At 37.5% G+C, this 23,127-nt stretch overlaps 1 protein-coding gene across 2 annotated transcripts in view; it reads right to left on the bottom strand.

The window, feature by feature from the left end:
• Nucleotides 1-1,577: 1,577 nt before the first annotated feature.
• Nucleotides 1,578-23,127, bottom strand: part of pof1b (POF1B, actin binding protein) — a 34,183-nt gene continuing 12,633 nt past the window's right edge. The window contains exons 3-13 of one of the 2 annotated variants that reach the window (XM_023342431.1): nucleotides 14,090-14,364; nucleotides 12,646-12,679; nucleotides 12,343-12,423; nucleotides 11,760-11,852; nucleotides 10,700-10,813; nucleotides 10,033-10,185; nucleotides 9,705-9,824; nucleotides 8,870-9,019; nucleotides 7,325-7,395; nucleotides 6,621-6,735; nucleotides 1,578-5,589 (exon numbers count right to left, since the gene is read on the bottom strand). In XM_023342431.1, coding sequence (XP_023198199.1) covers nucleotides 5,569-5,589; nucleotides 6,621-6,735; nucleotides 7,325-7,395; nucleotides 8,870-9,019; nucleotides 9,705-9,824; nucleotides 10,033-10,185; nucleotides 10,700-10,813; nucleotides 11,760-11,852; nucleotides 12,343-12,423; nucleotides 12,646-12,679; nucleotides 14,090-14,364 — 1,227 coding nt within the window. In that variant the 3' untranslated portion in view covers nucleotides 1,578-5,568. The remainder of the gene's footprint in view (nucleotides 5,590-6,620; nucleotides 6,736-7,324; nucleotides 7,396-8,869; nucleotides 9,020-9,704; nucleotides 9,825-10,032; nucleotides 10,186-10,699; nucleotides 10,814-11,759; nucleotides 11,853-12,342; nucleotides 12,424-12,645; nucleotides 12,680-14,089; nucleotides 14,365-23,127) is intronic. The other variant, XM_023342432.1, reaches the window with a different exon arrangement.

Below are 23,127 nucleotides of genomic sequence, written 5' to 3'. Positions count from 1 at the left end.
CAGTCTCAAACAGGTCTTATGTGCAGCATTTTTTGTGCCAAATCATAAGGTAGATCCGCAGACAAGCACTGATTTTCATCCATTTTCATCATATTTTATGTTTTAATTTCAGATTTGTTTGTTAAGCAAATTCAATCTTCTACATCCCCAAGGTTCCTGCTCTGCCAGTGATTTTGGGGTAAGATTTGGGTAAGATTTTTCTAACATAAATCTTACTCCTATATTTGTGGACACAAAATGTCAAAAAGTGCTAATTTTTTTCCAGTCTTCATGTTTTCACATGGTCAAAAACAACAACAATCTAACCAAGTATTTGTCCACTGAAATAATCTGTTCCTTCCCAGTTCTGCCGGTTATGTGGTGCTGCACTTTGTGATGCTTTTTGCTTTCTGTGGTCATGTGGGCTTTCAGAGAATTCGCTGGAGTCAAAATGGTTGACAAGCAGCCAAATGAGCCAAGCCCGACAGAGCTGCAATGACCTCATTCCCTGTCTCTTCGCTCCATAAGCTCCACTCGATGACCCCAAGATGAGAGTGAGCTGCAGACTAAAGTCGGCTCCCTCCCTCTGCCGGTGAAATATGAACACTTAGCCAGAAATATGAGTTAAATTTAAGTGTTGACTTCAAATTACTCTTGTGTGAGTGTCTGCATGCATAGCCGTCTTTCCTTTAAAGCTCCGTGTTGTTCTTTTGATGGACTGGTGTACGTCTCCTCTAGCCCAGCCTGGTATTGGATAAAGACACCACCATGAGAGGGGTAACAGGGTTATAAACCAGATCTACAGAGCTGGGGTTTTGTTGTTGTTTTTGAGTTAAAGTCAGTAATAATCTTGTCTGTTTTATTTACTATTTAATGACCAAAGTCAATCTTAAACACTGCCATGTCAGAGTTGGAAACATATGTAGATATAATATCCTCTTAGCAACACAGAGGATGTGTGCTTATTAGAGGAAAAAACAGGAAAATTATTTCAAAGAGAGATATGATGAGATATCTAATGTTCTCCACACCAAAGCAAGACATGAGCGTCTGGAAAAGATCAGTCAGAATTTTACTGCTTTTTAACACTTGGCACCATCTAATATACTGTCAAATGACACTTATTAAATGGTAGCTAACATTTAACTTTAGATGAATGGAGGCAGTCTAAATCTGTTCTTGTTTGATTTTCAGAAGTTATCAGGTTCTGCATTGCTGTTTGTCTAAAGAACGGCAAAATTATTTTATCCATTCTAACGCTTTGAATCAAGGTTGCTTTGGATTGTTTTCATAACAGACACCTTTCCACTTTGGATTTAACAAGAAAAACCTTTTAAAAAAATTTTTTTTAACTAAATTGGCCAGAATACTACCTCATAACCTCCTTACACTCTTGGTTTTGGTGACCAACATTTAGTAGGTTTATTTTTATAATAAATTTTATTTTGCTTACTGAAAATTCAGAACTGGTCTGAAATGCACTTTTAGTGTCAACATAAATTATAAAACTAAATTGTTCCAGTGAGAATTTAGACACATTTTTATGTCCTGCTACATTCATTGGGAAAATGACAGTAAAACACAAAGAAACACATTGCAAAGATATATTATTTTTATTAATCTATTCTTAGCAGTGACATTTCTCAGAGGAGAGAACAGAGTGGCTTAGCCTAACTTGCAGCTTTAGTTCTCTTTAAAAAAAAAAGAAAACATGTACTCTGTTAGCATATTAGCTAGCTTAGTTAGCTAGCAGAAAAAATCAGAGGCAGGATTTTATCTTCTAAAAGATTACTGTAATAACATGGAAGTTGACTTTTCTGTTAGCCCACTTGAAAGTGAAAGTTTTGATTATGTTGAGATTTTCTCCACCTATCAGGGCTCGCATTAATGCTAGCCTAACATTAGTTCACTAACATGGCTAGCACATTCAGTACTAGATTCCCATGAGGTCCAAATCTGTTGAAAGGCTTTGTGTCCGTTGGGTAACTCTTCTTTTATTAATGTTTGTAGAAAAGGTAAGTGTTTTAGTGCATGACCTGACACTTGAATGTCTGTTTTCAATATGCAACTTATATTTTTAAAAACAATTTAAAAGTAATAATGCCATATTTCAAAAAGCATTAATAAATGTAGTCTGGAAAGACAAAAGTTATTATTTTTTTCCATATTTATTCAGACCAGGAAAAAAACAAAAATTTTGTTACCCAAAGTATTTTTATTAAAATTTCTATCCATGTTAATTTTTTTCCGGATCAACTCGGCCACTGGCCTAGTCGAAGCAGATTCCGAGGCACACAGGTTCTATCTTGAGGCTCAAGAAGTTGAGTGAATCCAAAGTGGGTCTGAAAACATTTCATTTCCTAAAGTCCCATCCTATTTCAGGTTAAAGTTAGTTATTAAAATCAGAAGTTGGCAATAAAATCTTTACTTTAGGTTTCTGAGAATCTATAAGCTAATGATTCTTAGGTTTTATTCTGTTTCCATGTTTGTATTTTGAATGTTTATTTTCTAGTCCCATTCAGTTAATCATTGGTAATTTCAGTAACAATCCTTCAGTTTTTAAATGTAAGTATTAATCTTTTCCATTTATATTAAATAAACTTTGACTTCTGAGAAATATACAGAAACCTCCTGGTGGCATTTGCTTTCTGTCTGTTACTTTGATTATTTACTGTTCAACTATTTCACAAGTGTAGAATTATTTCTATCATTCCTCAAGAAAAATGTTGAGGTTATTCCATTCTAACCAACAGCTATTTACAGTTTTTTGGCTGAGACCAAATAAAAATAGGTAAAACTGACACATAATGATGTATAAAAATATAATAAAATATTAAAATTCTTATAGTATAGAAAATGTATCTGCAAAACAAAACCTCGCAAACAACAAAATTAAGAAGTCTGACGAAATTTGTGTATTTCGAATGCCCACTGTGTTTAGAAATGAAAAGCTGTGAAAATGCAAGGACTGAAAAATATAGGTATTAATAGAACATTTTAAAAATAAATTGTGTTCAGAAGATTTGTTAACATTAGTTACAAAACAAGAATTATACAGCAGGAGATGATGAGACGGAAAACATGGATTACAGCCTGTTTCACAGGATCCCTGTACTTTTTGCTATAATGCTGGGACTGATTGTGTGGAAAGTTTTGTTTTGACACTTGATTATGTATACAACGTGAAAAAAAAGATCTGAAGTGAATTCTTATTAAAAGAAGACAATTATGCCTTCAGAATCAGCTTCAGTAAAATTTCATACTGCAATCTGTATGCTAGAAATCTGCAGAGGAATGAGACTGCCACCTGGTGGACACAAAGCCTTCAACATGACATGCTTAATTAGAAAAACAAAATGCATAAAATCATCATAGAAAACCAGCAAATATTAGTTTACAGATTATATAATATTGTACTTTAAAATACTTTCTTCCACCATTTTAACCCCCCCCCCCCCCCAAAAAAAAATAAATCATGCCCCATTTCCACACATCCCAACATTCACCCACATCATTAGTTCCCATCCATGGGGGTCTCGTTCCCCCTCATGGATGCTGGACATTACACACCCAGACCCCACAGTGATGTACAAACACGTCGAAGCTGCATGACGACCCATGCACCTTCGACTCGCATTAAAACCTCAACGTAAAACGGGGTTAAAATAAACTACCACGCAAAACAAAACTAAAGGAAAAACACCCATGAGAACATTTACGTTTAAAACCACATTTAAGACGGGATGCTCCACAATCAACACATTCACTGAGCATGCCCATCATCATACGAACACATGTGAATATTTACATGCAGCAAGCAATCATAACGAAGCATCCACTTCCTCGTCCCCTGGGCAAAGCACGGCAGTGGTGGCTTAGTGAGAGATTCGTTTGCATTTTTGACAGCTGGGAGCTGAGTTGACTCTTTGGTTTGCTACTTAACTCAACTGTATGACCAGAATGAGCAAGATGTTGAGGGGCAACTGTTTTAATGGTAAACGTCTCAAAATATTTAGAAATGTACATTTTAAAACTTTTGTTGAATTAAAATTGCAAGAGTGTCCTATTTATACCACATCCACCTCATGACATATCACTCCTAATTGTTCATCTGTACACTAAAGAGATGGCTTGTTTACAGACTCAAAAGAGAACAATAAGGTAATCATCTCAAATCTAAACTCAAGTTGCTCCGTATTTGGGAGGAAAATTCACTTTAATTGGCTGAAAAATATGTTTTATCCAATATACAAACAAAAAACAGATTTTTTTTCTTGTTTTGATTTTGTATATTTGAGTGTCTGAACTGTGTAAACCACAGTTGATTCTATGCTACAGAACAAAAATAATGTTTTCTTCTCAGCACTGACCAGTTAAAGATAATCCTTCTCCTTTTCACCATATGGATGAATTTTGTCAATCAGCCTGAATGTAGCCACAAAGTTTTAGTGTTATCTTCACCCCAAAACACCCTCCTAGAGTTTTGTTCAAATTTATGCAGCATGCAGACTGTAAGAATTTCCAATTACACAGCAACAGAATCTCTACATCCAAAGTAACATTAATGTTTTCACTTCCTAAACCTAAGAGCAGAAAATCCAGAGCTCTGGATATTTTTGTTCACTGCCTTCAAAATGTGCCAATGGGAGTCCAACTGTTTTTTAAATTTTTTTAGATGAAAATTAAATTAAATATTTCTTTATTAAATGATTGAAGTATTTTTTCTCCTTTTAGATGATTATTTCTAAGTGTGGCAAGGCTCCTTTCTGTACACCCTAAAGACACTGAGGTGAAAAAGCACTGAACTAGTTCCTTTCTAAAAGTTATTCCAGTCAAAAAACAGTTGGACTTAAAATTGGTTGCTAAGCATCAACCAGCAAATGCATTTATATTATCAATGCAAAATTCTATTTCATTCACTTTCTTTAAACACCTTCTAAATTTAATACTTTCTTCTTCATTTAGTAAAACCACCACATCAAAGATATTATGCAAGCTAAAAGTATCAAATCAGATTTTATTGTTATTATTATTATTATTATTATTATTATTCATCAGGCGACTGACCAAACAACCCAAAAGTGGAACATTTCTCATTATGCATTGATTAATTGTTAATTGTTGCAACTCTTATTTATTTGGTAGTAAAATTCAAAAAGTAAGTCCTGACATAAAAACTGCTTGCAGAGTTAAATTCGTCTTACTTTTTATTTTCTTTTTGATTAGAGATTCCAAACCAAATGTCATCCAGTTCCCAGCCGTTATGCTTTTTTTTATTTTTTATTTTACCAAACCTGGGTCAATGGATATTTGTAGTGGCATTATGCAACTTTTACATAAGTAAAAGTTGAAAATAAAACATAATAGAAGCCAAAGAAAGCCCAACTAGATTTTAACCCCAACCAAACTGGATTTGACTGAATCACAGAACCAGATCTTAGTGGTGCAGGAGGAAGAAGGGGGGTTTCAACCACCACCAATCCTGGGAGGCCTGAGGGGAGGGGGAGGAGCATGCACAGGGGGGAGGAGGGGTGACGTCATGGTCTTCTCCACGTTCAATCATTCCTGTCGGAGAGAAGCAGTGTGTCTTTAAGGAGTAGTAATGATTTCCTGTTTTAAAATAAAACACAAGTACAGTTGTTACAATCTGCAGGTTTTTTCTCTCTATAAATGAAGATAATATTCAGACTTTGGAAACGTTAAGCACAATTTAGGAGAGAAACTGTTATGAATTTGATTTGACTGTTTGAGGTGCCTGTTTCAAAAGTGACAGAAAATATGGGTGAGCTTTGTGAAATGAATAGGTGAGGAGGATGGATTTTCCTCACGTTGGCCGGGAGTCAACAGCCTGATTTATTGAAGCTGTTTGTGGACATAAAGTTTACATGAACAGAAACATTTTGTTGCGTTGAGGTTTTTATATTTTGTGTTTTGACTGTCGTCTGTTTCTTCCCTTCAGTGTATGAGCCAAACCAACCACAGATTTGATGTAAGTAATTCTGCCTCCATTCCAACTACCACATATGTTGTATTAGCCTAAAGTGACTTTTTATGGCCATCACACGTGACATGGAAGTCATTCTGTGTAAAAACTGAGACTTTGGGCTGTTTTCACTCACTGCTGTGACATTTTAAACTGTTACAGCCTGGTTTTCTAATAAAAACAAACAGTTTCTGTTTACAATTCTTTACTGAGCGATTTCTGGACAGTGTGTCAGTTTGTTAGCTCTCCAAGTCATACAAACATATCTTTAAAAAATAGTCATTTTAGTTCCGGGTTAACAGTCAGAGGAAGATGTTTAATGATAAAGATGTTCTCCTCCAGCTGGCTTTAATCTGTAATCTTACTTGGTGCAGCCAAACTGTTTTTAAATTTTAATACAAAGTTAAACTGGTTGGTAACAATTAAGGCAATTATTACATTTATTTAAAAGGGTTGATGGTTTAGTATACCTTAAAGAATTCAATTTTTATTAGACACACCATCTTTAAAAAAAGGTCTAATATGAGCTTCCTTTTAATAAAGAGAAAACTCTGACCCAATTGGCCCAGGTGAAAGTTTTCACTAACTAAAAAGGAACATGACTCCATGCCTCACAGTCAGCAGGTTTCTCAGTAGGCCTCTCCTTCCACCCTTATACCTGTTTGATCATCTCTCCGGTTCTCTCGATGACGATGGTTTTGGCCTCTTTAACAGGTGAAGTGGCCTGGTAGTCGTCGCTAAGCAGACCAAGGATCGGGTACTGGTTCCTGTACCTGCACAGCCAAACAAACGGAGAGCCATGGGACTCGTTTTGGTGTGCTTAATGCAAACTTGTGATGTCAGTATAGTAGTCCATTCAATAATATTCACCCAGTAGTGATTTCTGGAGATGTCTGACAAATCATTTCGTGTACCACTATAATCAAACTCAGCTCTACGTTTGAATTAGATGGATCTGAACTTTAGATTCAAGATAACTGGATCTGAATGGAAAACCGTTTGTTTTGGTTTGTCATTTCAGAAAACTTTGCTGTGAATCGACACCAAATGAAACACTGAAACACATTGTACAAAATCGACCTTTGGCTATTTTTTGAAGTGTAAAGCAAATAATATAATACACACATTAACCCACAACATAGTTGCATTCTGACTGGTAAATATGGCATATGGCTCATAAACTGTAAACTATTATATATGAACTGTATAATAACTTGTATAATGTATTATACATGACATAAACTGAGAAATTTAGAGCTTTGTGTTGATTGTCAGACTAAAATGAATGAAATTATTCCCATCTTTGCTAAACACTATACAAAGTGAACAACTGCTTTCAGGTCAGCAGTGTGACTGCTGTACCTCTTGGTGATAATTGTCTTGGTGACGTTCTTGGAGCTGTCATTCCTCTCCATCAACAGTCTTCTGATCTCCTGAAGGCGAAGAGAGCTCAAAGTCAACAAAGTTCAATCAGTTTCAGAAAAAAGGCTGAACAAGGAACTCCTGAACACCAGTAAGAGTTTAATACTCTCTGAAATGTGTCTCATGAGTTCTAAGAAGACCATCATTTGAATTAATCCTCGTTTTCCAGTCACTTGAATTCACTTCAAACGCTACAAACTGTGGCGCAGGCGTCTGCTGAAGCTTGATGAGACAAATATTTATGTGCCTTACTTGGCTGAACAGAAAAAATGCTGAAACCTCAGAATGCAGTCGGACCAGAAAGGCAGCAGCTAACCTCTGAAGTAATTAAAAAACTAATCAGCTCACAGGTGTTGCGTTTCTAAGTGCAAGCTGCTGACATTAATGTAAGAATATAAGTTCATCAACCTCCAGGTTATTTTTCTTACTACATTAATATTCTACAAAGACAATATTGTCACTAGCTTTTAAAATAACTGTTTTTTGCTAGTGGTAAACTTCTTATCCCCCATTCAAGAGCCAAACTCCTCACCACTCTGTCTGGGTCATGAGTCGGCAAGCCGTTCCCAACAGTTCTAATTTTTTACAGCTACTGTTATTCTAAGGACTCATAATGTTTGAATCTGTATAAGTATCAGAAAATTGGTTATTTTAAATGTTAAAAAAAAAAACCAAAAACATGAAATTCCAACAATCTTTAGGAAACATTCAGCATTTTGAACTTTCTAGGAAAACTTTATTCAGTTTTTTTTAAGGAAAGCTGAGCTTAACAAAAAATTACTTATGCGATTAGCAGAAGTGTGCCAACTACTGCCTAAGTATTCCAATAGGCATTGTTTAGCTGTAAATGGTTTACCAAGGTGCAAATATGATAATGCTGTACATAAGATATATTTAAACTTTACTATTTTACTGACCTCTTGTCAAAAATTGTAGCTTTCATTTGATTTGGTTGGTTTCCTCTACGTTTCTGACTTAAACAGTGACACACAGATAAAAGGAAATTGATTCTGGAGCAACCCAGGAGCCACCAGGTCTGTCCACAACGATGTCAGTTTAACAGCAACGTGTTCTGAGAGGCTGCAGAGCAAGCTCAGTACAAAACCTCAACTTAAATCTGCTGACATGGACAGGCCAGATGATTCTTTTGTACAAAGATCGAGCTCTTAGACCACAAGAGGACAAGCATGTGAAGCTCCTACATGGACTGAACCATCTCTCAAGCATGGTGGTGGCAGCTTCATACTGTGGCTCTGATAACAGCAGAGTTGTTTCCAAGCTGCTTTGTGTTTATTGCACAATCGGAGCCCAGATAGAGGGAAGACAAAGAATTATGTCCACAATTTACCCTAAATTTAGGAAAGGTTTAAACTCTAAGAGATGAAATATTGTTGCTTTTTTGTGTTGTTGTTGTTGATCTCCAGTAGATTAGATCAAGATCTGAGGTGAAACATTACAGTGAAAGAGGTGTTGAATGTTTCAAACCTCCTCTTTTTGCTTGATGGTGATCTCCCGCTGCTCCAACCTGGACAGCAGCTCTGAGATCTTCAGCTGGAGAGAGCTCTCTGCGGACGAGGATTTGGTGGTAGTGGTGGTGGTTGTGGTGATCTGCATCTGCAACTTCGATATCTGAGACTGAGGCCCACCAGAGTCAGAGAAGGGAAAGAATAACCAAAAAGATGCAGATTTTATTCAGCCACGTAAAGGGAAAAAGTTACTAAATCTTCATCACAAGCACTTTTCTACATACAAACGTTCCAACAAATTATTAAGTCCACACTCCAAATTAAAAGAGTTCAACTTTTCAAAGTATAAATGTAAAGGTTTCCTATGAGTTTACAGCATAACATACATCTGCTCAGTTATTAAGCAAAAAAGGGGGGAAATAAGACAGAAAGGAAGGAAGATGGAGAGGAAAGAAGGTAGGAAGGAAAGAAAGGAGATAGAGACAAGAAAATACAAAACAAGGATGCAAAGAATGAAAAGAGAAAGAAAAGAAGAAAAAACTAAGAAGAAAGGATGGGAATAAGAAAGAAATTAAATCAAAAAATATAAAGTATGAGAGGTAGAAGAAAGGCAAGTAAAGAAGGAAGGCGGAGCTAGCTAGATAGGTAGCTGTGACTAGATAACTAACTAGTTACATCGATCGCTAGCTAGAGGAGGATGATGGTCATAGTTAAATGACAGCACGGAATCAATGATCGCAAAATGTACAGATCTAACTTCTACAGGTCTTCTGAGGAGATTTTCCAATTTAAACTGCTGTGACTTTTTAACAAGATGTTTTCACGTCTGCTTTGTTTATTTTTTTGCATCTTACCCTCAGTTTCTCTATCTCTATGTCTCTTTCCGTTTTCAGGGTCTCCAGCTCCTGCTTGTAGTGCTGCGCCAGCGCCTCTGTTTTGAGGTGCAGGTTGCCGTTGCTGGATTGTCCGGCCAGCTGAACAAAACAGACAGACGGACAAAAATGTAAGGACACAGAACAAAATAAATAAATATTAAACACAAACCCTAATGACTTCAAGGGATTTTTTTTTGTTGTCCATCACAACAGAAAGTGTCCACAAGAAAATATTAGTCTATATTTAAGCCAATCAGATTTCTTTATGGATGGATAGTCCATGTTTTGGAGGAAGTTGGCCTCTAACCCTCTGTTTGAGCATCTCGTTCTCCTTCTCCAGTCCTCTCATTCTTCCCTCCAGCTCTTTGATCTTGAAGTTGCCGACCGAGTCGCTGCTTCGGCAAGTGGAGAGCTGACTCTCCAGGGAACGCTGGGAGGCCTGGGCTTCCTTCAGGGACAGCTGCATAAAAATACACAAACTTTTCACTTAAATACTTTATTCACAAAGGTTGCAACTTAAATAAAAATCCATAAACTAAAACATTGCTTCAGCTTCAGTGTGAGACGTTCATGGTCCAACCCCTATGGTCCAACTACAGAACTTGTTGAGATGTGGACTTTGACTGGGTCACTGCATCATTCACACTCTGCAGTTGCTGTTCAGTTTGTCTGTCAACAATTCGTTTTAATGTGGGACATTGCTGATGTCTTTCCACCCTGACACTGTACTAACACACGTATCTTACTGAAATATGTCTGTAGCAATAAATGTAACTAATTGTTTGGCATCCAAAACCATGAGGGAATAATTATCCACACATTCAACGACTCAACCAAAAACAATTTAAAAAAAGGAAAAACCGAAGAGGGCTACATGTGATATGACTTTGGTTTTGTTTGGGTTCAGATGTAATAGATTAAATTCATACGTCATATGAGCTGATTATAATCGTTAGTTGAATGACAGACAGTACCTGCAGCTTGTTGTTGCTCTCTCTGACGTTCTCTATGAGGGATTCATACTGCAGAGCCTGGTCCGCTTTGAAAGCCAGATCTCTTTCCAAAGACTCCTTCTCACTTTCCAGACGCTGTGAACACACGCATACACACACCCACACACACCTGTGTTAGCAGTTTTCAGGACAGAAATGCAGTTCATTCTACAATCTGCATTAGCTGTAAAACCATTTTTACTGGAATAAAACCTGATCAATAACATTGTATAATTGATCAGGTTTTCTTGGTTGCAGAAAGAATAGAAAGGAAAATATGAAACTAAATTTCCACCCATGCTGGTTTGTTTGTGCGACATGCTAACATTAACTTTGCGGGGCGGTTTATGTCTGGCCTCAGGCCTGAACAAAGAACAAAGACACATGTCCCGACTCCACACACACTACTGCAGAGATTTTTCCCTTTAAAAAATAGAGTTTGAGGTTATTAGTACAGGATTCTGTTGCTAAAATTGATTCATTGAAAAAAAAACTTAAACATCAAAAAAGAAAATAAAGGTAAAGTTTAAACTGTGTAGGTTTCAACAGCACCTTTAGGAACAGCTTTTGTGGGATTTTCACAGACATTTTCTGAGAACATCTCTGAAGTAGAGCTGCAACTAAATTATTTTAGTTCCTGATTATTAGCAGAGGTTTGAAAGGTTTGATGAAATTCGGCTTCTGCTTGTTTTGACAGCTTATTCTGTACAAAACTGACAGATTTGACATTTTCCAGGTCAATCTGTAGAATACTACTTATGCTAAGTAATGATCTGCAACTAAACCTCTATTGTTTGGGAAAAATTTTAACTCCCCTACATTTGAAATCTGTCTAGTTACCAGTCAGCAGCAGGAGCAATTATCCCAACACGCTTTTAAATCTGCCTAGCTTTCTTCTTCTACCTTCATATTTGCCTCTTATTCCTCAATTCCCCGTTATCAAAAAGAAAAAGAAACAGAAGCTGATGTTTTTTGTAGGGCTCGATTATGGTTGAGCTGAGTCACCACGCCTTGCCCCTGCCTCGACGGTGACGGCTCTTACCCGCATGTCCTCAGACATCTGCATCAGCTCCTCTCTCAGGCTGCTGAAGGTGGAGAGCAGCAGACGCATGCTCTTCTCTGCAGTGAAACGAGTCTGAAACACAACCAGATGGAGAGGGGAGTTAATAACAGAGAGGTTCTTATCATACTCCTGCCCTAATGGAGGATCACAGGTAATAACAGGTAATATCTTGGCAGTTGACAGCCAGGCCACTGGACTGAATGCTGATGTTGTTTTTTAGCATCAAGTTTATCAGGTAAGAGAAAATGCTGTTTTACTGCTGTCTTTTACATTTTTGTAAATGTTTTATAAACTATGTACATTTTGAGCTATATAAAAGGGATGTACTTTCCTTTCTACCAGAACTACAGGTAAATAACCTCTAGTCCTGTCTCTGAGCCACAATCTATGAAAAACCTGGTAAAAGTTCAGTCCTCTCTCCATCTAAAAAGCTGCGAGGAATGAAGAGACCTACTGTGAAAGCAAACTATGGCTGCAGGTGCTGGAACGAAAACCCAAATAAGCAATAATAGCTTATTATTTATTCATTAAAATGGGTTGGAATATTTTCCATGTATCTCACCTCCAGCAGGTAGCGCATCTGCTGCTTGGTCAGTTCATTGGCTCCTTTCGGAATCAGAGACTCCACCTCCTGTTTCTCCCCCTGCACACATACAAGAACCAAACAAGGGCTCAACAGAGAGAGACATACAAACATCACTTCATCCAAACAGGAGATCACATCAGTATTGATGATATCTGCTCAGATAAGGTGTAGAGAGAAAATCTGATTTAATATAACTGACTGATTCTTGTCTGTTATGTACACAGCTCATCTTTAAGGTATTTCATTGTTTCAAGAGCTCAGTTCAGACTCGTCTCTCACCTTTAGGTCACTGGAGAGATTCAGAGTGTGTTTCCTGTAACACACAGAGAGGAAAAACACAGTGAGGTAGGCTGTACAGCTCAGAGGGAGCTGAGTGTCATAAGTGTGTGCCTGAACAAAAAACTGATATTTGTTCTTGCAGTATTCCAGGAATAAGGAGGCAGGTGACAGAAAACATGTCGGTCTTAATATCAGCTTACATCAAAATTGGACATAAATTAAGTTTAAGACAACATTGTAACATTGTAACACAGTCTGACCTAAAAGCATCCTTACCATGACTTAAACATCGTCATTTCATGACTTATGTGTTTCTGCTCTGTTACATTTATATTTCTGCTGCAAAACTGAACTTGAACCATGACAATGTCAGGTGTAATCTTGAAGGGTCTCCAGAGTCCAGAGGGCCACATGAAAAGGTATGGCAGGCCAGATTTGGCCCCCGGCACCGTAAGAGTGATGCATCCGTCTCTGAAGCTTCATGTTTTATATTTTCACTTTTGTTGCTTTAAATATCTTGACGTAAAGTGTAAGACTTCCACAAATGTAATGTCACGTTTGACTAAATTAAAGTACACTCCCTAAGTATTTTTTTGAGTCCTTTAAGTCTACTAACAAATTCATGAATGTGTTTGGTTTCCAACTATTTGGCTGCAACTTTTGACACCCAAACATTAAAAGAGAACCGACTTTTTCTCCTACGTCTCTAAATTCCCCACACTTAAATAGCAGACCACCTGCTGAGTCTGCAGAAGTCTTATGTAAAACTCTGAATGACGGGAACAACTGAAACTCGACTCCAACCTGTTTGAACAAGCTGCAGATGAACCACTGCAGGCAAGTGGCCAAACCCTCAGGTTGTTTACTTGGAATCGGCTTCATTAGATGTCAATAAAATGAAACTTTGATATCAATGATATCAACTCATCTCTAAGGTTATAAAGGTTGTCTGCAGTGAGTTCAAGCCAAAATGACAATATGATCCCAAGGATTAAAAGTAGATGTCTGGTATGTTTACTTTAGTTGGATTCACCAAGTTTCCTATGAAAAATGCAATGTTTTATTAAAAATGTAATTTTTATGGATAATGGTTTACCGATTTTAGCCAATTGTTGAACTCCATGTTTTTCAGTGTTTTGCAGAGTTACTATGTTTCAGTAGTTTTACTATATGAATATAAAATTATCTCCACGCGTGAAGTTAATTAAAAAGCAAACACTGGTCTGTGACCATGATTCTAATGATTTCACAAAACCGTCACAACAGGAATACCGACTCATGACACTGGGTCTCTCAAATGAATTATTCAATTTAGGAATATAATGTCAAGAAATGTGCTTTGTTTACTTTATCAAGACTCGCTAAAATGCATTATATATATACGTATATATATTTTTTGCAAACATTATCTAATTCACAATCACGACTGAGTGCTTGCGCTTACTGTCCACTGATCTTGGACACGTTATCGTAGATGTAGGAGTGGATATCACAGTTCTTCCTGTAGACATCTGCCAGCAGTTCGCCAAAGTAACGCGTGTCCAGCTTCGTTGGCTCCGGCGTCTCTCTCTGCTCTGACATGGAGAATTTCTGCTTCACCGACGGGGCTTTCTGCTGAATGATGTTGACAATCTCCACTTCTTCAACCACTGCAGAACCAGACTGGTAATCCTCTTCCTCCACGTCCTCGGTCACTTCCAATTCGACTTTCACGTCGTCCTGCAACACACATAAAACTTCAATCAAATCTGCAGCCAGAATTATCCCAGGACCTTGGCCATGAAAAGCAATTATGTTTCTCCGCATCTTGGCCAAATAGTGGCAGCCGGTGTGTGTAAATGTTAATTCTGTGTGGATTAGAGAAAATCTACTCTGAGTTATAACAATTTTTGCTTTTAGATAGACCAAACTTACAAAAACTGAAAATATTATGGCATTCATGCCAGTGATAAGTGTATGTAGACTTGTGACTGGATGACTCAAAGTCCATATTTAAGCTGCTTCATCCATTTAAACTCTCCATGAAGCTCAGCAACAACTGCTGAGATTTGAATTTACGGTTTCAAAAGAGCAATACTAAGCAGTCACTGATGTGTAGTCAGGACTAGCAGTCTGCATTCCTGGTCATCCCCCAAGCTGTTGGATTCCAGAGGTTGAGGTCAGAGCTTTGGTCAGACTAATTAGATCCTTGCTTACAAGTTACACTGTGAAAGTCATAACAGAGGGAAAAATATCTCTGAACGAGAAGCCAACTTGAAAATGGTTGCTGAAGGAATCACAAAGAAGATCTGGAAGATTGGTAAAGATCCAGAGGCATTTCTGTAAAAATTGGCAGCCTCTAGTTCTAGTGATTCATTGATTTGGCTTGTCATAGTAGCGCTCTCATGATGTCATTTTAAAGGGTTTTCCCAAAACTGCTGAAGTACAATTGGAAGCAAAATTTCGCATTGGAAGGAACTTTAGTGAAAGAGAAAGAGACAGAACCATAAAAATGAGGGCAATCATGTAGAAGGCAATGCTTCCAGCTAATGAATACATCAGCAATTTAATATGTAGCCATGAATCAAGCCAACGCCACGCTTCACAATAAAACTGAAACCTACGGACAATCAGAGTCAGTTTAATATGTAGCGACAGAGTCGTGTGAACCAGTCAGCTTTAATCATCACTTATGTAAATTCCAAGAGCAGAGCTGCTGTAGACCATTCCCACAAAAAACACAGCGACTCCTTCAAGACTTTAAACTGAAGGAGTTTTCTTGTCGTAAGGTTCTCTCACTGTCAAAAAACAGCTAAACACATTGGTCTCATGTTTATGGCTGGCCCTTTTATCTGTGAGATATAAAAATTTAAGTATCAGTTCACCGACATTAGGGCAACACATTAAAACTGTAATACACAAGAGACAAAAACAAGTCAAGCACCGTCATTTGCTTGAAACATTTAGATATTTCTGTCCCCCTCCTTTTAAATAGTTCATGTGTTACAAGTTCCCACATTAAACCTGCAAATTATTTGTTTGTTTACTGGCTAAATACTAAAATAATACTAACCTCACTAACAAGGATTGCCAACTTTTGAATGAAACTTGAAGTAAAACGATGATATGGGTTTATGCAAATGTTCATTCATTTTTAAGAAACAAGAAAATACATTTTTGCTCATTTAAATTAGTCTTGAAAGTTATTAATTCCTAGTGGTTGAGTTTAGGAGATTAAAGTCAAGTGGTGTCTTACTACTGCACAGACCAGATAAACCAGTGATTTGCTGTGGTTTCTCTAACTGTCCTTATTTGGAGAGAAAACTATTCAGGCAGAGTAAGAAAGAGATCAAATGCTTGAGTCCGTTAATTCATTCAGTTTTTAATTCAAAAGTCCAAACTGTCATAAGTTTTTGTTGAGGTGGAGGACACAAATGCAGGCAGAAGGAATGAAATTCTCAGACATGTAGTATTAAGTGAATGCAAACAAACAAGAGACTGGAGAAAAATAAATATGGAGGTAGATCTAACGAGCAAACCAGGAGTCTGATTAAATGAATGTGAAACAGCTGACAAAGAGCAAGGATTGAGGTATAGACACTATTCTACACTACAACAGAAGATAGGAGAAATTACAGAGCAAGATCTATAATCTAAAGACCACCTAAGTACTGACTACAGAACTTCTCTCACAGTTTCCAAATACTGGATTTAGTTCATTTACCAAGTGTTAGACAAACCTGTTTACTATCAATACAAATTTTCGCACTAATGATGCAGCAAGAAGAAAGAATGTAGAGGTTGTACCTTCTTAAACATCCGAGGCTTCTGCCCGAAGCAGTTCAACAGGATTCCACATGAGTGTGATGGAAAATGACCAGACAGAATTTCACACTTCATGGAATGAGTTGAACGTCGTGTTGGGTTCCCACGGAACACTATGACAACTTTTCAGTGCAATATAGGTAAATTTGCTAATGTTACACAGGAATGCATTGCAGATGGATGCATTGGCTTGCACCTTAATAGGAAATAGGTTTCTGTTTAACTGGAAATTCAGAGATTGGATGAGATGAACACCAGGGATGCTGAGTTTTGTCCTTCAGAAACCGTTTACGGGGAGGACAGAATGAAACAGCATTCTAGGAATTTCTACATGGCACAACCCATTCAATCAGGTGGCTGAAAATACCTGAGTGTTTCCAACTCCAACTGCTTCCTGCTTTAAGTCTCGTGATAAAGCCTGCTGTGTTCTACTCATGCATACATAAAATACACTGGTGTAAGATGATGGCAAAATATATTAACAAGCACCTTGCAGACATCACGCACTGTTTGAATTAAAATGTAAAAAAATGTACCAGAAAACTAACAATGATGAAAACTAAAAACTAAAAAAACTAATACTAACCCTATGATGACCATCATAGGGTCTGTCACCAAGATCCCAAACCTACGGACAAATAGTTGACAAATCAATCATCTCAGTCTCACTAACAACATGTAAATCTTACTGAAGAACCGTGGAATGAGCTGAATATCTAGAGATATTTAAAGCAGAATGGTAAAGCAAAGATTGTAAAAAGTCAGCAAATCGGCATAGTGCAATTAACAAATGTTAAAACCATGTTTCCTTCATTTAAAGACAAAACTTTTTCCTTGCTGCAAATCCTAACAATGACATCATGAGTCAGCACACCTGTAAGGAACGTTCCTGCCTGTTTCAATTCGCATGTCCTCCAACTAAATTCAGACGAAACACAAAAAATCTGGATACTGATTCGTTGGCACTGCCTGCCAAGCTGTGGCTATCCAATCAGAAACAAATTGTCCATTTAGAGTATCTGACTAGAACCAGTCAAAAACCACATCAAAGATCCTGATGAAGCTTTAATGGAGGTGAATGCAAATAATTACCCACAACTAAAAAGATATTTTACACAAGCCGACTCCCACACCTGGGAAGGTTATTGTATCATGCTATCAAAACAGAACCTGTTCCCAGTGTTTGAACAAGGGCTTGGTAGCAATGGGAGAAACTCCCATGACACATGGCTGTGGTATCTGACTGGCTGCAGAGAACGTGGTATAAAAACCTGCAGGCTGGTTTAGAATCCTGCAGAGCTCAGAGGTCGCTGTGTCAGGTTTGAAAAAGAGCGTCTCTTACATGGTTTGGAGCAAATGCAAACAGCAGAGGTGTAAAAAGCAAAGCCTGTTTACGTGGCGGACAGCGTACATGGAGGTGGGTGTGTCAGCTTCACACACATGCCTGTCATACCCGTAGAAAAAGGGAGAGTGGAGATAAAGAGGAATCATGAACCAGTCCGCACACTAAATAGATCCAGGGTGAGAGCTTGTTATCCAACCAGACCAACCAGTAGGTGTCAGTCCTAACAATAGTGCACATTGTACATCTGTGTTCTTTACCTTTATCTAAGCTTTAAGGTTAACAGGATCAAAAACAGCAGTTCTAAAATGAAAATCAAAAACCGTGTTTAGTCAGCTTTAATTGCGCTGTAGTTCGTTTGCCTGAAAAGTTTGGGACATTGATTGAATGTGAAAATGAAACTCTGATACGGACCCTGAAGTGAACTCTGGTGCGGTTTGAATGCATGTGTGAATGGCAAGCGGGACGGAGACGGCTCCAAAAGTAGGACGCAGGCTACAGCGCAGGGAATTCTGGGTAAACAGCCAAATGAAGGAATGAGTCTAATGCTACTGGGGGAAATGACTCGTGGTCTTTTGGCAAAGACAAAAGAGAAGTCTAACAACCGCTAAAATCTGACGCCACTCCATTTTTTATGCTTTTTGATGAAGGGCAACATAAAGCATAAAGTGAAGCTTCACTTGAGGCAGCGCCACCACAGGCTTGGGGGAACAGATTCTGTTGCAATTCTGGTCCCCAATCGAACTGAACCTAACGGATCGTCAGTTACGAAAACACCACATGTTTAGCTTGTCTCAAAAAAATAAGAAAATGTGCATTTTGTTTTTTATTCCTTTATTGCAACAATACTTGTCATCACTAGAGGAGATATCAACACAGAGCTCAGTGTGATTCAACAACCAGTGACAATCACTAATTTCCACTTTTAGGGCCTGATTTCATTTACCTAATCTGATAACACCAAGCAAAAGTCAACAGCTGAATTAGCTCTTTGTCACTAGCACAGAGGATCTGGTAAGTGTTCAAAAGGGTTCAGTCCACACACTCAACTCTGCTACTTATCTCACAAATGTATTTTCTTTACAACTATATCTCCATTGAACTGTAACAAACAGGTTTGCCAACAGAATAACGTTTATGGCCCAGAGGTCTTATGCACACATACATTTTATTAGTCTCTTTTCTTCTTAAAACTCATGAATAATTCTATGATATTAAACAACCACAAGTACATACACATAAAAAAGACAGTGTGGAATTCATTGAAGCTTCACAGCACATTTAGCAGCATTTACTTATACAACGCAAGGCTATACAGGTTCAAGTCTTGGCCTGGGAACAGAATCTTTTTTGTGATGGAATCCTGACTAAATTAAACCTAAACATATCTTGAAAGACAAATTTAAACTAAACTCTAATGCTATCAGCAGGTAGGTGACTTAAGACAGCGGAAGATGTAAGGAGTAAAAGATTTTGTCAGCAGGAGGACATTTTATATTTGCTATGCAGGTTATGGTTAAAAAGATACAAGGCAGGAATCTGAGCCTGGACCTTTTTGTTCCAAGTCAACAGTGCAACCAACTGCCCCACCGAGCAACAACACAATAGTCATGTAAAATATCAATAAGAAACAATACCAGCTGCTTGCTGGTGACTGAAATCAGACAGGTAATATCTGGCCCAGCTCTCAAAGACATGTAAAATGTCATCATTTTCTTTCCAGATTGAGAACAAATTATATCCAAAAACTCAAAAGTCAGATTTTGTCCCCTGTCCCACAGTTTGTGGGACAGGGGACCTTCCGTTGCGACTCTGGCTCTCAGAACTTCATGTGCCCAAGTAACACTAGAGGTTGTTATTGAAGAGGGGAGGAGTCATCTTTCCACACAAGCTCTTTGTTAGAGTCTCTGTGAGCTTCTTTGTGCTGGGATACATCAAAATATCTCCGTGTCAATGAGGTGTTTCAGTCAGGATGCTCAGGACAGCTTTTTATCAAAATAAATTTGCCTTCTTTTCCAGTTTAGTTACAAGTTTCTCATCATGACATTCTCATTGCAACAACTTTAACTACTTCTCTGCAAGTGACAAACAGAGACAATAGAAGGGGGAAATAAAAAGTTGTCAGATTTCTGCTTAAAACTTTTTAAAAAGGTCAGAAGACAAAAAGTTCAATGAACCAAAAAAAGCCCTTTCAGGAGGCTCCTTGTCTGTGCTGCAAGGATCATCTTTCCAGGAATTACACGGGTACAGCCTTTAACATGCACCAAAGCAGCTAAATGCTAAAGATACATGCAGTGATCTGAGTAACACAGGTGTGACCCATTTGACTTGAAGGGCTCATATATATATATATATATATATATATATATATATATATATATATATATATATATATATATATATATATATATATATATATATATATATATATATATATGTATATATACACAAATTTACTTCAGCAAAAATCTAAAAACAAGCCCTCTGAGCAAATGTCTGACTATGTTGTAGAAAATGGAGCAACATTTATGGAGTTTGCGGGAATATGTCTAAATATCAGAAAATATATTCCTCTGAGATGGACAGAGAACTGGCTGGTGGCTGGAGAACAATTTTAGGCTAGACCACCCTGATGCGCACTTAAAAAAAGTTCATAAATAAATAAGCAAACAAATCAAAGATAAACTGTCGGTGTGGTAGCTGGTGCAGAGGGACAAAGGACCACATATTTGCTGTGTCAACGACAATAACTGAAGAGAAACCACAAATGGTGCAAGGAGCTTCTAGAAAGAAAACCGTTTTCTAAGATGGCATGTTAATTATTCAGTGGTTACTTTTAAACAGAACACTTCTTTCCATGTCGCAAGGTTTAGAAAAACAAGAATCACATCGGGTTTTTTCAATATCGTGCAGCCCTAATAATAATAATGACAAACATGCATCAAAGGAATTGAAAACATGGACATGTTGTGATTGTTGCACCACTAATATGAATCCACTCCAAGATAAGGCTGTGGGCCAAATTCAGTGTCTCTCACATCTACAGATTTTCTAAATCAACCAAGCAAAACCTTGGTGATGGATCTCTTCTTCATGCACCAGCTGTCAACAAAACCGTTTACTTTTTCAGAATCACATTACAAAACATTTAGGTGACAGAGATTGGAAAACCAAATTAGAAAGACAGTTAGTGCTGCAAAACTAGATATACAAATACTTAATTAGCCCACCAGCTTTATTTTAGAAAATCAAATGACCCCAGTGGATTTTAGCAGCTTTGAGAGCCAAAACGTCCTGCAGAATAGGATTAAGGTATCATGTTACTATGTGGCTGCAACTGCACCTTGCACCAAAAATATGGAGTAAGAGTAAAAAGCACCACTGCTGAATTTTAGAGTGAAAAACTGTTACTGCATCACCACTCATACAGGCAATCTTTCAATTATTAAGTTAATTAGCCAAGAGTAAATTTGTAAAGCTAGCTATACACTAACTTGATTGGATGTTTATTGAGAACCTGTAAAAATCATTAAGACTTTCCAGTTGAGGCAAAGCTGTAAATCTACCATAGTGATCCATTGCTGGCTTTAAAACAATTAAAAACATTTGAAAGATTTATTTCCAGACTATAAAAATTATAAACATGACATTCTGTGTTCCCTTCCTCACCACAAAGTGACATCCTGTTTCACTGCCCTGTAATTTAGCTCTCCAAAGGAATGGGGAAACAAATAGCGGAGCAGAAACAAAAAGAGTTATAGTAAGCTGCTGTGGGTCTCAGTTGACCAAACTCAGATAATCCTGGAGTCTAAACGATGTGACTGAAATCACTGCAGGACACTCCTCACTGCAGCAGAGATAAGCTCAAGGAGAAGTAGACATCTGTCAGCAGCTGTCGCCCTTACTTCCAATTAAAGCGACTGATCTGTCAGCAGAAGTATTTAAACAAAGTGTGACAGCTTTAAACTGAGTCTTCTTAAACACTGACAGAGCACAAGGTTTTCTCTTAAGCATTTACAGACTGCTGCAGCTGCATTATCATCCTCAAGCAGGGTAGTTGCCCATTTCTTATCAGCAGTTTGATAGTAAAAATATTTTTTAAAAGGCTTCTACAGGCCTCACAAGTCAATCTGGAACTGGTCCACAACTTATGTTTAGACTATGCAGCTAGTAATTAGTAATTACAGTGTTCAAAGCAAAGAGCTCAGTTTATAAAACAGGTTAGCATCTACTTCTTTAAGCTCTGTCATCACATGATTAACAGAATGTAAAAAGAACATGTCAACCAAATTATCCGCAAGAAACGTCGGAATGGGATCAAGCTAACATTATGCTAGCACCTTAGCAAAGATCCTCAGCAAAAATCACAATTTGTTGAATATATTTTGTAGCCTTACACATTTTTGCTTGTTTAAAAACAAAAAGTCAGGTGATGCAGAAGGACATTCCATCAATTTTCTTAAGTTAATGGTATTTCTAGAGTTCCACTGGCCTCCCAACAGGATAGAGCAGCAAGTGTGCAGACTAGCTATCCACGCTGATAATCCAGCTATTAGCCAGGTAATGCCAGTTTTAGATTCTCAGTTGTACTGTCTAAGAATCAGAACAAGAAGAAGAAATAATACTCTCCACAATATGCGTATTTACTTAACTTTTACTAAATTTATCAGGTGTTTATTCTGTCTCAACATTAGTTAAAAATTTTAATATGACTTACTGTTTCAGCCTGCACTGACATGAATTGTATTACTTATGAATGAAGTAATAAGAACAACTTGACATACTGATTTTTTTCTAAATACCTGTATATGACTACCCACTCCATGCATTACTATGCATCAAAACTAAATGTATCAGATAGCATCATAATGATTGGCATAATCATATTTTAATAGGATGAAGGTAATAGCTTTTATTTAAAGCCAAAATAAGTTGTTATTATTATGCAATATCTCTGTAAATACTTTTATGCAGGGGTTCAGTTTTCAGTTTGGTCAGAGGAAGGTTCTATCAAATGGAAAGATTTTTTTTATTAAAATATCTGATGCATGAACCGTATGAGTGGGTATCCTTTGGAGGGTAAAGAATGGTCAGATATTCTGTCCATAACTTCATAATTGGCTGCCTTGATGATGCACGTTAATGAATTTGCTTACCACTGGTTGCCTAAAAAATTACATCCAGACCTAGAAATGATTTGATGTGTGGAAAAAAGTGAAGGTGGATACAGATTATGGGATTACCAGTTGAGTAATAAGCAACTGTCAAAATCCATGTGTCTGAGCATTCCTGTTTACTTTGCTAAGATAGCTGTGCTGAACGTTGTCGTGAGAACA

The sequence above is a fragment of the Xiphophorus maculatus genome, chromosome 11 (genome assembly GCF_002775205.1).
Source record: "Xiphophorus maculatus strain JP 163 A chromosome 11, X_maculatus-5.0-male, whole genome shotgun sequence".
NCBI classification, from domain to species: Eukaryota; Metazoa; Chordata; class Actinopteri; order Cyprinodontiformes; family Poeciliidae; genus Xiphophorus; species Xiphophorus maculatus.
This window is presented reverse-complemented; position numbering and strand designations above follow the sequence as displayed.